The sequence below is a fragment of the Tachyglossus aculeatus genome, chromosome 9, assembly GCF_015852505.1.
Source record: "Tachyglossus aculeatus isolate mTacAcu1 chromosome 9, mTacAcu1.pri, whole genome shotgun sequence".
Taxonomy (NCBI): Eukaryota; Metazoa; Chordata; class Mammalia; order Monotremata; family Tachyglossidae; genus Tachyglossus; species Tachyglossus aculeatus.
Window position 1 is genome coordinate 56020191 of NC_052074.1, and position 13987 is coordinate 56034177.

Here is a 13987-nt window from a genome sequence, read left to right on the forward strand (position 1 = left end):
CACACAATCTAAGAGAATGAGAGATGACAGGTATTAGATCCCCATTTTACAGATGAGAAGACTGAGGCACAAAAAGTTAAGTGAATTGCCCAGGGTCCCACAGAAGTCATGGTGATGCCAGGACTAGAGGTCAGGTCCCTTGACTCCCAGACTTGCGCTCAATCCACAAGGACACACTCCTTATTCTGTCTAATCAGGGCCCTCAGGATCTTACAAGACTTTTTGAGACTAATTTTATTTATCAAACCTGCTTAAGTTCTTCTAAGCAATCTTGAAGATTTCCATAATAAACGTGGCAAACATTTCTTTACTGGAATGTAAATAATCAAACTCTCTTGCACAGTGCAATAATTTTATAAAGCACTTAGGGGTGTGCAGCTAATCAGCTTGTTAGAGTAGCTGAAAATTCCTCACCCTGTAATTTTACATAGAGAGAGGGCACCTCATGCTGTGCAATTAACTGGTTTGATCAGTAATAAAGTTGGTTGATGCTGTCTGTGGAGGATGAGCGTATGGTTCTTAATTCCATTGTGATAGTTCCAGGGCTAGCGGGTAGAGGGGAGGAAGGTAGTTTAGTGCCTTGAGCTGGTGCCGAAATAGCTTATGGACCCTGCTGCTGTATTCTGCCCCCACTAAATTCAAGCAGCATAGCCCAGTGCGTCCCAGGAGTCAGAAGGACCTGGGTTCTGATCCCGGCTCCACCGCTTGTCGGCCGTGTGACCTTGGGCACATCACCTCACTTCTCTGGGCCACAGTTATCTCATCTAAAAAATGGGGATTAAGACTGTGAGCCCCATATAGGACATGGATTGGGTCCAACCTGATTATCTTGTATCTACCCCAGCACTTAGTACAGTCCCTACCACCCAGCCAACACTTAACAACTACTATTTTTAAAAAGTCATGTCGCTTGGCTAACGCAGTAAGAACCAACCTGAATGTGGTGAATTGAGATTCTGGCCTCGGAGTTGAACCAGCAGAGAAACCTACTGTTTTCCTATGAGTAGATCAGTTTGTACAGACTAAGAACTGAGCAACAGGGAAAATGATTTCTACCACCCAAAAAGTCCCACTAACATAACACTTTCCCAGAATTTTAGTCTTTTTGAAAGTCATCTCTTTAGTCAAATCAAGTCTTGGGTTCAATTTCTGTGGATTTGATGCTGGTATAGCCAATCAAACTGCCTGGACTCTGAATTCTGTTTAAAGATTCCAATCTTTGTCCTGAAGCAGCCATCCTGTGTGAACACCATGTTCATATCTATTCTATTTAACATATCTATTCTATTTATTTTATTTTGTTAGAATGTTTGGTTTTGTTCTCTGTCTCCCCCTTTTAGACTGTGAGCCCACTGTTGGGTAGGGACTGTCTCTATATGTTGCCAACTTGTACTTCCCAAGCGCTTAGTACAGTGCTCTGCACATAGTAAGCGCTCAATAAATACGATTGATGATGATGATTTGTAGTTTGATTTGCTTTGGCTTTCATATGCCTCGCCTTTGAAATCAATAATCCTAATTTTCCAACATTTGTCTTAGCCTCCGTTACTTCTCTCCTGTCAAATTCCATTGCCCTCAGTGGGATATGTAAGCAGCCATTCACCCTTTCCTAGAGAGCAGCGTAATTTCTCAGGGCTAATCCCTAAGGGAGAGTTCTGGGGAGAGTTTTGGGGTCTGAAGAATTTGGTTAGTTTCCAAACCAAGGAGGAAGTTGAACAAATGTCTTTCTTGGCCTACATGTTCAACTGCAACCTAACCATTAAAAAAGGCCCAGAGAGAATGGTCTTGGAACATCAGTCTTCACAGAACAACTGCAGTGGTGACTGGGTTTCTCTAGTTAGAGTTTCTTCAGCTAACCGAGGGAACTGGAAAAGTTACTGATTTGTTATTTTTGAAAGAGAAGCAGCGTAGGCTAGTGGAAAGAATACGGGCCCAGCAGTCAGAGGACCTGAGTTCTAATCCCAATCCCATCCCACCACTTGCCTGCCATATGATCATGGGCAAGGCAGTTAGATTCTCTGTGGAAAAAAAATGTTTCACCACTTCGAGAAAGCCCCCAAATCTAAGCTCAATATGATGTCTGTGTCCCCCTTCTAGACTATGAGCCCGTTGTTGGGTAGGGACTGCTTCTACACGTTGCCGACTTGTACTTCCCAAGCACTTAGTACAGTGCTCTGCACACAGTAAGTGCTCAATAAATATGAATGAATGGATGTGTCGTGCTTCAGGGTAGTCCACTTTATAGGGAGGCAGAGGCTGCAACCATTGGGGGTTGGAGAGAGAGAACTCTTTGGATTCTGATTTTTCTATTTTCTTTGCAACCTTGGTCGGGCTACAGGTAGAGGATTGTCAGATTCTAGTAGAATCTGTCCCCTAGATAGAGTATGACAGCAGCTAATGTTCTAGAACTTGGGAGAAGTCGACTCAACTGATGTTGAGCAGTCATCATAAATCACAGTGCTATACTTATTCAGTGAATTCCATTCAGTTGCAGTATGTTCACTTTAGCAAAAAGATATTGAGTCCGTTTTCCCCTTAACATGTTTTAAAGAAAAATAATATGTATTAAAATCAAATTAACATCTGACCAGGAGCAGGGTGAGAGGTAATGATCTAGAGGGTCTGGGAGTCGTCTAGCTGACTAAACTTTAGTTTTGGTTTTAGTTTGGGATTAAGAGGGCCAAGTTTTGAATTCAGCATTGGCTCTCCAGCTAAAAATAAAGGTGTTAATTCCAAGTCTTGCAGAGTAATCATTGAAATTATTCCAGTGGCAGGGAGTTAAAAGATTGAGACATTTCTTTCTGGTAGCTGTGTGTGGATAGCCTCGAGGGATTCATGTGCACACACTCAGTTTTCAATCTTGCTACCCGATAAGTCATCTATATTGAGGTGGCAGGTCAAGAGGAAACACTGACAATATCTGAGTCAAAATAACAGTTTGGTTTTCCTTATCACTTGTACATCCAGCTGGGTCTGTAAATTAAAAATGGGCTAGCTAAATTGTTATGCCCATCTAGCACCTCCAAGGCAATACAAAGTTCAGTCAATCAGTGCTATTTAATGAGTGTTTATTGTGTGCAGGACACTGTACTAGGCACGTGGGTAATACAATACAGTGGAATCGGTAGACATGATCCCCATTCACGAGGCTCTTACCAGATTAGAGAGGGCGACAAATATGAAAATAAATTACTGATGAATGTATACATAAGTGTGGTGGGGTAATTATCAAAGTGTCTAGGAAGTACTCACCCAAGGGTGTAGGCAAGGCAATACTTTTGAAAATGTGAGTTCATTTGGACCAACTAGCTTAAAATTCCATTTATTCAACCTCCTGTTACTGGGGAATGGAAGAATGCTTTTAGTCATATAGCACTAATATTGTGCTGTTTGATCACACTAGTGGCACACAATTTTAATCAAATTTCTTTGATCTGTCATCAGTTTCTTGATAGTACGAGGAGAGTCGAGTCACACGGACCCAAGGCCCCACAGGACAAGTGGTGGGTGTTGGCCAAACAGATCAAAACCCCAACCTGGAATATGGGTTTTGCAAGGAAGATTTCATTCAAAAGTAGCTTACTTGCAAGTGGATCATGAATTCCCTCGTGAATTCTACCCAGTTTCCCAGCCCTTTAAAATTGTGGCCCAACTATACATCCAAAATCACATTAAGAAAAAACACATTAACATCCCAATCAAAAGACTTTCCTGTCTTTTTTTTTCCCAAGTATGTTTTTGGGTTTTGTTTTTGTTTTTTTTTTTTGACCACTGGGCAATGCTCATTTTTCCAAGAAAATGCACAAAATGATGAGACATTTGATGAGACATTAAGCTATCACTGTTTCTTTCCAGACCATGCAAAAGAGTATTGCGTAGAAAGCTTATCTTCCAAACTGACAAGTTTTCTAAAGAGAGCACCATAGATTTGGCAACAGATTGAACAGTACATAAAGTGTCTGAATTCTGATGACATAGTGATGTGAATTTTTGAATTCAATTCTCTCTACTCTTGTCTTTTTTTTGTATAGGCAGAAATACTCAGCGTCCTCAGTCACAGAAATGTTATCCAGTTTTATGGAGTAATTCTTGAACCTCCGAACTATGGTATCGTAACAGGTAAGATACTTGAATTTGACTTTTTTCTTTCTCTAAATAGTTTAGGGTCCTGAATTTGTTAGAATGCTTCGCATTTGGTTCAGCTATAAACCCTGCGAATGTCAGATGTCATTTTTGTTGCCATAAAGCACTAATAAAACTGATTATATCAATATAATTAGAAGTGGTGTTTCTTCTTCTACCCATGTTTAATTGTGCTAATTATGTCTGAGTAATGCTCTTTAAATGCACTTGCAGCTGCATTACCAATATTTGAAGGTGCTATTTAAAATTTCATTTTAATTAGTTGAAATGAGCAATGCTTTTTTGCAACTCTGTGACCTTTCACAATTTAATATTTCTTGAGCTATTCCTGTACATTTTAATCCCATTAGAGCATTTTTACTTGAAGGTTTCTGACCCGAGAATGGTGTTTTTCAGATTTGGTCCTTTGAGTTGGTTAATGACCATGATCTGAATTATATTTTAATTTGGAGCAGCCTTTTAGAATTTGGTGAAAATCCCTTTTCAGAAAGGAGTAAGTGACAAATGCTGACACCCAAATCCAGATTGTATTACCCACAAAACATAATGTGCATGGTGCTAGAGGGAACCACCCCACTCACGATTGCACCTAGGGAAACCACCCCACTCAGGATCGCACCTGGGGACCTTCCAGTACACTACCAGTCTCGGCTCCGGGAGGGAGAGTCAAGCAGAGGCATATCCATTCCTAGCTTGTGCAGTGGCTAGCGAGTGGAAGGCAATCTACTACAAGTCAAAACTCACCCGTGCTGGGTGATAGCGGCATGGGAGAGAGCCGATGGCGGAGACTCATGTCTACTGCGTGGAAAAAGGCAATGGTAAACCATGTCCGTATTTTGACTGAGAAAACTGCATGGACACCCTACCAGAACGATTGCAGTTGGAGCTGAGGCGTTCTGAGAGCGATGTGTCCCTGGAGTCGCTCTGGGTCAGAAACAACTAGACAGCATAATAAGACAAGAGGGAACCTACAGAGCAGGGTCACCGAGGATCTATTATTGTGATTCATCTATTTTTTTCAATATGAAGTTGTCACCCGTCGTCCAGGGATGGATTCATTTGGTAATCGGGACAGCGAGAGAGGGAGAGGGAGGCAGGCGATGGAAAGCCTGAGTTTTATATAAAATTCATTCCGCTAGACAAATTGAATTACTTAATGGTTTAGGCGCAATGGATTGAACTTCCCTTTCAGGAAGACTGTGATTAATTAGTAATATTGGAGCTTCCCTAACGGAACACATTCAAACATTAGTCGTATGTGGGGGAGGCGGCTAGCTCTCACCCATGTGCACTTCCCACTCGGGAAGCATCTACGTGCTTTCTCACATAGGAAGAATCCACTTTTCCATACGGGAGGAATCCATTACATTACCTGCACATGTGGCGGGCAGCTTGCGGTCACTAAGTGCGCTCCCTACATGGGAGGAATGCACTTGTTACCCATTCGCAGCAGATCACCTGGCTCCGTCCCGCAGCCCTTCCTTCAGTGTGTTGGTTCTGGTTGCAGAATGGGCGTCTGGCCTTCTGGGCAGAGAAAGACACGTGGGCCGCTGCTGCTGCTGCTGCTGCTGCGCATCTCGGTATTCTGCCCCAGAAGGGCAGAGGCGACATGTATTTATCACCTGTGCTCCTAGGCCATTCCAGCTTCTGGCCTCAGTTATCCAATCTCTGCCCTCCCCCCTCCTCCATACCTAATTTTATTGGCACAGGGCGAGGGACACCCTATGTATTCTCGGCTTGGGCTGTCAATCTTGCAGTTTTGGTTGTGGGGCGGCATCCCATCCTCACTTCCGAGTTCCGCCTGCTGGCTCGTGACCAACTGGTCACGAAATAGCATTTGACCTTGAGATGGCTGGTACCCCAGGGTCACCTTGGGACAGAGGTCAGCACAGTAAGGCATTTTAACAACGGTGATTGAGAACAGCACATCAATTCCCATATTCTCAATGTACATTGGTAAACATTTCTATTGTACTACCCGTGGTTCAGGTGATGCTAGATTAGGAGGTGAGCATTCATTAAACATCACAAAATTTCAACATGTATGGTAGCGCAATTGCAAAATTACAATACTTAACAAAACTCTTTGTCTAAAATTCAGAATTGCCAGTAAGGGAGAAAGCCTTATTTCCTTTTGTTACAGTTTTGTATTGTATAATCATCATCATCATCAATCGTATTTGTTGAGCACTTACTGTGTGCAGAGCACTGTACTAAGCGCTTGGGAAGTACAAGTTGGCAACATATAGAGACATATAATGTATATCAGAACTCATCTTCCTACCTAAATCCTGTCCTCCCCTTGACTTTCCCATCACTATAGACAGCATCACTCTCTCGCTGTCTCACAAGCCTGGAACCTTGACGTTATCCTTGATTCTAATCTCTCATTTGACCCACATAGTAGCAATATGTCACCAAATATGTTGGTTTTACCTTCACAAAATCACGAAAATCTGACCCTTTTTCTCCATCCAACCTGCTGCTACACTGATCCAAGCACTTATTTCCCATTCTGTCTCCTCCATCAGCCTCCTTGCTGGCCTCTCTGTCTCCTGACTCTCCCCACTCCAGTCCATACTTCACTCTGCTCTCTGGCTCTTTTTACGAGCAATCCGCTCAGTCTCCATTTCCCCCCCTTCAGAAACCTCCAGTGGTTGCCCATCCACTTCCACATCAAACTGCTTACCAGCACTCAATCAGCTCACCATCTCCCACCTTACCTCGCTGATTTCCTACTACAATTTAGCACACCATTTTGTTCCTTTAACACCAACCTACTCACTGTACTTTGGTCTCCTCTATCTCACCTCTTGCCTGGAAGTCTCTCCCCCTTCATGTACAACAGTCCACCACTCTCCTCACTTTCAAAGCCGTATTAAAATCACATCTCCAAGAGGCCTTCCCCAACTAAGCCTCCATTTCCCCTACTCCTTTTCCCTTCTTTGTCCTTTTTCACTTAGATCTGAGAAACAGTGTGGCCTAGTGAAAAGAGCACGGGCCTGGGAGATCGTGGTCTTGGGTTCTAATGCCGGCTCCACTACTTGCCTGCTGCGTGACCTTGGGCAAATCACTTAACTTCTCTGTGCCTTAGTTATCTCATCTGTAAAATGGGAATTAAAGCTGTGAGCCCCTATGGGACATGGACTGTGTCCAACCTGATTATCTTCTTTCTACTCCAGTGCTTAGTACAGTGCCTGGCACATAGTAAGTGCTTAACAAATGCCATAAGAAAACAAAACAAAAGATTTATAACCTCTATTCACTCTACTCTCAGCCCCACAGTGCTTATGTATGTATATATAATATATTTTAAGTCAGTCTCCCCTTCTAGACTTTAAGCTCCTTGTGGGCATGGAACATGTCAAACAACTCTGTCATATTGTACTCTCACAAACACTTAGTACAGTGCTCTGCACACAGTAAGCCCTCAGTAAAAATACGATTGATTTATCACTTATTTCAGTCTTCAGTTCCACTTGTCTAGCCGGTCAGTTTGCATTCAACTAGATTTACTGGTACATTTTATAAAAACTTAAGAGCATAATCTTCATGGAATTTAACATTAACCATCTTAGAATCTGAAGGATAGCAGTGACTTTTTTATGGTGTTTAAGCGATTACTATGTGCCAAGCACTGTACTAAGGGCCTCTGATTCACCAGATTATCTTGCATCTACTGCAACACTTAGTTCAGTGTTTGGCACATGAAAAGTGCTTAACAATACTGTTATTATTAAGTGATGGAATAATTACAACATAATCAGGTCAAACACACAGTCCCTGTCCCACATGGGGCTCACTGTCTAATTTGGGGCTCACAATCTAAGCATCTAAGAAATTATATAGTCCATCCACCATCCTCTTGCACACTCCCTCCATCCATTCTTTGGTCAGGATTCCACTTCAGTCACCCCAGAAAGATAGCTATCTTATGTGGTTAAAAAGGAAAAGAAAACAAAAAAAACCCACCTCACCAGAAATCAATGGAGCAACTATTAATTTACAACTTCAGCAACTTCTTTCAGTGTTTCACTCTCCTTCAGTTACTGTAGTCTGAAGTCATAACATGCACAATTCCATTAACAGTAAATTCTGTCAAGCTAGGCCTTGAATTCTGGATCCCACAGCCAGAACCCAAGGGAATGTGTGCCCGTTCTGGCACAACTGATTGGATAAATGCCCAGATTAAACAACCACTAAAATGTACTTTAATTGACTTTGGAAGGCCAGTCTTTATTTTTTATTTTTTCAGTATTAACTGGCACTTGTATTGGATTCTATGTCCTAGCAAGTTTTTAGAAGGTCTAGCTTTTGCTATTTGTTGCTCTGGGAGGAGACGTACCATGGAATAAAAGGTAATGTGCCAACTGAATCCATTTCAGCTCAGGCAAAGGCTTTCTACCTTATCGAGGGAATCAAAAGTAGGCTAAGTTCATAAGACAGCTGTAGACAGCTCCTTCAGCTGTGTACGCTAATGCTTATAGTCCTCACGGTTGTTTTTGCTTGTGCTTTGTATATCATTTGAATCTTCCACGTGTGCTTGTTGCCAGGCACTCCCCCCCCCCCCCTTTTTTTTTTAACTAGGAGTCCAAATCACCATCTTCTTACTTTTCCCAACACATAGTACAATGTTCTGCACACAGTAAGTGCTCAGTAAATACTAACCAATTGAGTGTTTGCAATGTGTGGTGTAAGCACTTGGGAAAGTCCCATACAATAGGATTGGTAGACACGATTCCAGACCACAAAGAACTTAGTTGAAGGAATGCTTCTGTTTAATCTCTTACCCTACTTAGTTGCAACTCCCTGTCTCATTTTCTTCCTTAGAGGGAGAGTGGGATCTGAAAGCAAGTGCAGTCAGGCCTTCTTCCCGTCAAATACTCGTTTTCAGCAGATCCAGAAGCTTCAACATGGATTTGCTGATGTGTGGATATTGTTTTGTCTGAATTAGATGAGTCCTCTTGGGGGATTGGGCTCATTGATCCTCACCTTTAAATCAAGTGATGACAGCAGTGGGAGCTAAGTCAATTCAGCTAAATCAGAGTTTTGCATCCAGTGGATGCTTATAATAATAATAATAATAATGGCATTTATTAAGCGCTTACTATGTGCAAAGCACTGTTCTAAACGCTGGGGGGTTACAAGGTGATCAGGTTGTCCCACGGGGAGCTCAAAGTCTTAATCCCCATTTTACAGATGAGGGAACTGAGGCCCAGAGAAGTTAAGTGACTTGCCCGAGGTCACACAGCTGACAATTGGCAGAGCCGGGATTTGAACCCATGACCACTGACTCCAAAGCCTGTGCTCTTTCCACTGAGCCACGCTGCTTCTCATGGGTGACGATCCTTATTTTGTAAGGTATTTTTCAAGTAAAGAAATGATGATTGTGTTATGGAAAGAGGTTCCGGGGCTCACGGCACTTGGAAACACACAAAAAAATGAGGCAGAATCTTGGCCCTCAAGGAATGGATCATCTGGTGAGGGAGATAAGAGATCGAAATCTTCCAATATTTCATGCTTATGAACATGAGACGCAGTGTGGCCAAGTGGATAAGTATGTGGGCCTTGGAGTCAGAAGGACCTGGGTTGTAATCCCAGCTCTGCCAATTGTCTGCGGTGTAACCTTGGGCAAGTCACTTCACTTCTCTGTTTCTCAGTTACCTGATCTGTAAAATGGGGATTAATACTGTGAGCCTCTTGTGGGACATGGAATGTGTCCAACCTGACTATCTTGTATTTGACCCCAGCACTTAGTACAGTACCTGGCACAAAGTAAGCACTTAACAAAGATTAAAAAAAAAGTAAATTATTAATGCAAGTGAATAAATTAATTCATAAGTACTGAGTACACGAATAAATGTTTTGGCAAATCCTGCATTTTTTCCCCCCACACTACATTTCCGCTTGCCTACACTACATTTCCTTTCCCTTCAAATCCACCAGACCACAAGTCTCCCCATCTTCAAAACCCTTCCCAAAATCCCACTTTCTCCAAGAGGCTCTCCTCAATTTTTCATTTCACCGGGTTACGTACCCCTCAGTATCATCTTGGCATTTTTATAATCATTACTTCCATTGCACTTTTGTTAGGTGTCATTTTATATACCTTACTACTGAAACATTTCCTCTTACTTGTAAATGATTTTATACTTGTGTTCCCTGCTAGATTGTGAGCTCACTTTGGGCAGGCATCGGGACTTCTTCTTTTGTGGTTTTCCCAGTGCTCTGCTTAGCTAAGTACTGCTGATGTATTATTTAATGAACCCTGAGCAGTAGTATAAACGGAAAGCTTAGGGATGTATTTATTCAGGAAATGCATCCTGGATGAGGTGGGGGTTTTTTTAGGCTTTGAAGCAGAAGAACAAAAGTATATGGAGGGAATATGGTTTGGAGAAGCTCAGTACCAAAGTCATTCCAGGAAAGATGTGAGCAGTGAGTCAGGAAAAGGGTGAATCGAGAGCAAGCAACAGTTACTGGAAGGAGTCAAGAGCGTGAACTGAGGTGTTACTGGAGAAGAGGGCAAGATAGGTAGGAGTCAACTAACACTCCATTGCCTGTCCTGGATACCTGCCACTTACTTTTCCCTGCCTTTGCATTTTGTATTGTGCTCAATCCTGCAAGTTCACCCAAGAGATCTTTTAGTTTGGGGGCCTTTCCCTTCCTTCCCCTCCTGTCACGGCACCACGGGAGAGGGTCAAGGAATGCTGGTTCTTCTGTAATTGCCCTAGCTGTGAATTAGACTGCTATGTGCTGACATGATAGTTTCAGGTCTTGCTGCTGAATCATCAAGCACTTTTGTTTAGAAAGGCCATCCTGTTCTGTTTTTATAGAAGATGTGTGCATTTTTCTTTCCCTACAGAATATGCTTCCCTTGGCTCACTATACGACTACATTAACAGTAATAGAAGTGAAGAGATGGACATGGAGCATATTATGACCTGGGCAACAGACGTAGCTAAAGGTAAGTGTGAGGATATGGGTGATTACCTAGGGTTGCTTTTCTGTAGGGGCCATTTAGGTAAGGATTGTCCTCTGGAAGTTTGCTTTTGCTGCATGGTTTGGAAGGAAGGGTCGCCTGGTCCTTCTTTCTGAAATCTGTAATTGTTCTTTCCATCCTTCAGAAGGGAGGTACTAAGGTTGAAGCTGATTGAGCTTGTAATTTCAACGTCGTTGTCTCTTTCCAGCTTTTCCCTTCCTCTCCCAAAGATGTAGGTACAGTTAAATCATTGACCTGCAAAGGAACGGATTTCCCCACAGTGCCAAATGGTGATATATTGCGAATTCCCTCGGCTGTTCCCTACCCTTACCTCTTGCTACAAGTTGGAGAAAAAGTGTGTCCACGCTGAAATTGTCTGCTCCTTCTGGGAGTGTTCATTAATTCTCAAGGCCCTCCCAGAAATTGATTTATTATTGGACATATTCTGCCTGCTTTGTATGCATGGCAAATGCTTAAAATAGAAATCATTTTTTTGAAAATCACTTACCCATGCTGCTATATAAAACCACTTCTGATTTTATTTTACATTTAATTCAAATTTGGAAATTGCCCTTGGAGATTCAATATTTTTAAAAAACAAAATCCCCCAAATTAGCCAACAATGTGTCCAGGCCTTTTTTTCCCCTCATAAATTCCTGCATAACCTAATGCTTTATAAAGTAATTCAAATTCCATTTATTTTTATCTATTTTTTCCATTTTCGTAACTGCAAACCTTTTTAGAGTTTTATTTATAACTCCCAAAGTTGCTCTGGAAACAACTTGACCTAAATAATGAAGGATGATAGATTGAGTTTTAGCAACCCCCTGAAAAGACAGAGTACTTGGATTCTCTTTCTGGAAAGATTACTCTCTGTGTCTTATCTCTGGGATAAAAACAGTTGCTCACACTCACGACAGGGCATCAATTGCTGCATACTTGATTTGCACGAGGAAATCCTAAATATCTCTAGAAGAGGCAGTCCGCTCTTTTGAGAATTTCCTTGTCCTTTCTCTTTAGTCTTTGTGGACAGGGATTGTGTCCAACTGGTTAACTTGTATCTACCCTAGTGTTTAGAACAGTGCCTGACATATAGTAAGCACTTGTGCCAATTTTTAAAATTATTATTATTGATAATAATAACCTCATCAGGTTTCCCATACAGGGAAAATGAAAGGAGAAAATTTGTTGAATACAAGCCCTGGTTGTAGGTCCCAAATCAAAGGTTGGTAGGCATGATATGCTTAAGGCTGGGTTCATTAACTTGGTTTCTTCAGGATCCCAGGTCATTTTAATTGGGTAGTGCTTCATGAAATATCATAGTCCTGCCACACCCTAGCTATGGCACCGTGATTGTGTGAGGGTGTGCAGATAATCACCTTCAAACAATGTTTTCTGTCAGTGGGTGCTGTGCTGCTGCCAGGACTGATGAAGTGTACATACAAAAATTGCACAAGAGTGGCATTATGAATGCTTTAGTATGTGGGAGAGAGGAAAAAATAAATGTAGCAGAAGATAAAAGTGGTGAAAGAGTCAAACCTATCCTAATCTCTGGGAGTATTTGGATAAATTTTAAGAATCTACCATCATCATCATCATAATTGAAGTATTTCTTAAATGATTTTGTGCCAAGCACTGCACTAAGCACTGGGGAAGATACACGGTAGGTCGAACACAATTCCTGTTCCATGTGGAGCTCCCAGTCGGAGAAATATATAATCCCCATTTCACAGATGAGGAAACTGAAGCATACAGAAGTTGTGAATTGGCCATGGTCACATAGTAGGCAAGTGGCAGAACCAGGATCAGAACCTAGATCATCTGACTCCCAGGACTGAGCTCTTTCCACTAGGCGACACTGCCTTTCATGTGTATTATCTGTATTAATCGTTTCTTTTGTAAACAAATTGGTTTGTTGGGCTCATTGGAGGAGAGGAAGTAAAATTTGATAAAAATTTGAAGTTCACCCTGAGGTAGCAGATATTCCAACTTCGTGAACCTGGAACAGACATTATTATTCTCTGAGTGGAAGCACAATTTATGTGTTGAATCAAGATGTTTTCTTTGCAATAAAATGTTGGATCTGCACATATGAAGTCCTGTTTAGAAGGAGGGAAGATTTGCCTTAATTCCATCCTGTGAGGTGGCTAATCTTGGCTTAACAAATGTCCTTAGAAATATTGTCTTTTCATAGCATTAACTGTTCTGTTTCTTTTGTAAGTTGATTCATTTTAATTTCTTCTATCTGATATAGTCTTTCTTTGTTTTTTTTGCTGTTTGTTAAACAAATCCATGGGAATTTGTGAAATAAAAATATTGAGTGCTAAAACAAGTAGAACATCAAGAAAATTTGTGTGAACTATGGTTAATATTCCTGGAAATGAAGAGATAATGCTGGTTTTCTTGAACTCTTTGTTTTCCTTTCTTATAGAGGCACCATTTGAGCAGAATGAAGGCAGATATAGGCATTTTCCTACTTTTTTTTATTACATTTTGCTAAAATCACATAACTGTCAAAGCACTTAGGTACTGTAGTGATAGGCACCATGTAAATAGAAATAGAGAACAAAAAGTAACCACTAGGGAATGACACAGAGAGGTTGGTTCAATTTTGGGCAATACCTCACCTTATTCTTATATTGCGTCCCCAACCATTTAACAGCCAAATGGATGGAATCTTTGCAACACTCCCATGGTGTTTTGAGATAAGGGGGAAATGAAACTGAGGCAAGAGTGGATAAGTAATTTACCCAGAATCAGTAGTAGATTAATGGTACAGCTGGTTGTAGAATTTGGCAGGCCTTACTCCCAGCATTGTTCTGAGTGCACCCCTTCCTTTTTTTTTAACAAGACTGACCGGGGGAT

General features: G+C 41.6%; 1 protein-coding gene across 4 annotated transcripts in view; it reads left to right on the plus strand.

Annotated features, from left to right (window-relative positions):
- The window catches only part of MAP3K20 (mitogen-activated protein kinase kinase kinase 20), a 134400-nt gene that overhangs the window by 56900 nt on the left and 63513 nt on the right, over positions 1-13987 (plus strand). For all 4 annotated transcript variants that reach the window (XM_038750978.1, XM_038750977.1, XM_038750976.1 and 1 more), the window contains exons 3-4: positions 4032-4119; positions 11006-11107. In XM_038750978.1, the coding sequence (XP_038606906.1) occupies positions 4032-4119; positions 11006-11107 (190 nt within the window). The remainder of the gene's footprint in view (positions 1-4031; positions 4120-11005; positions 11108-13987) is intronic.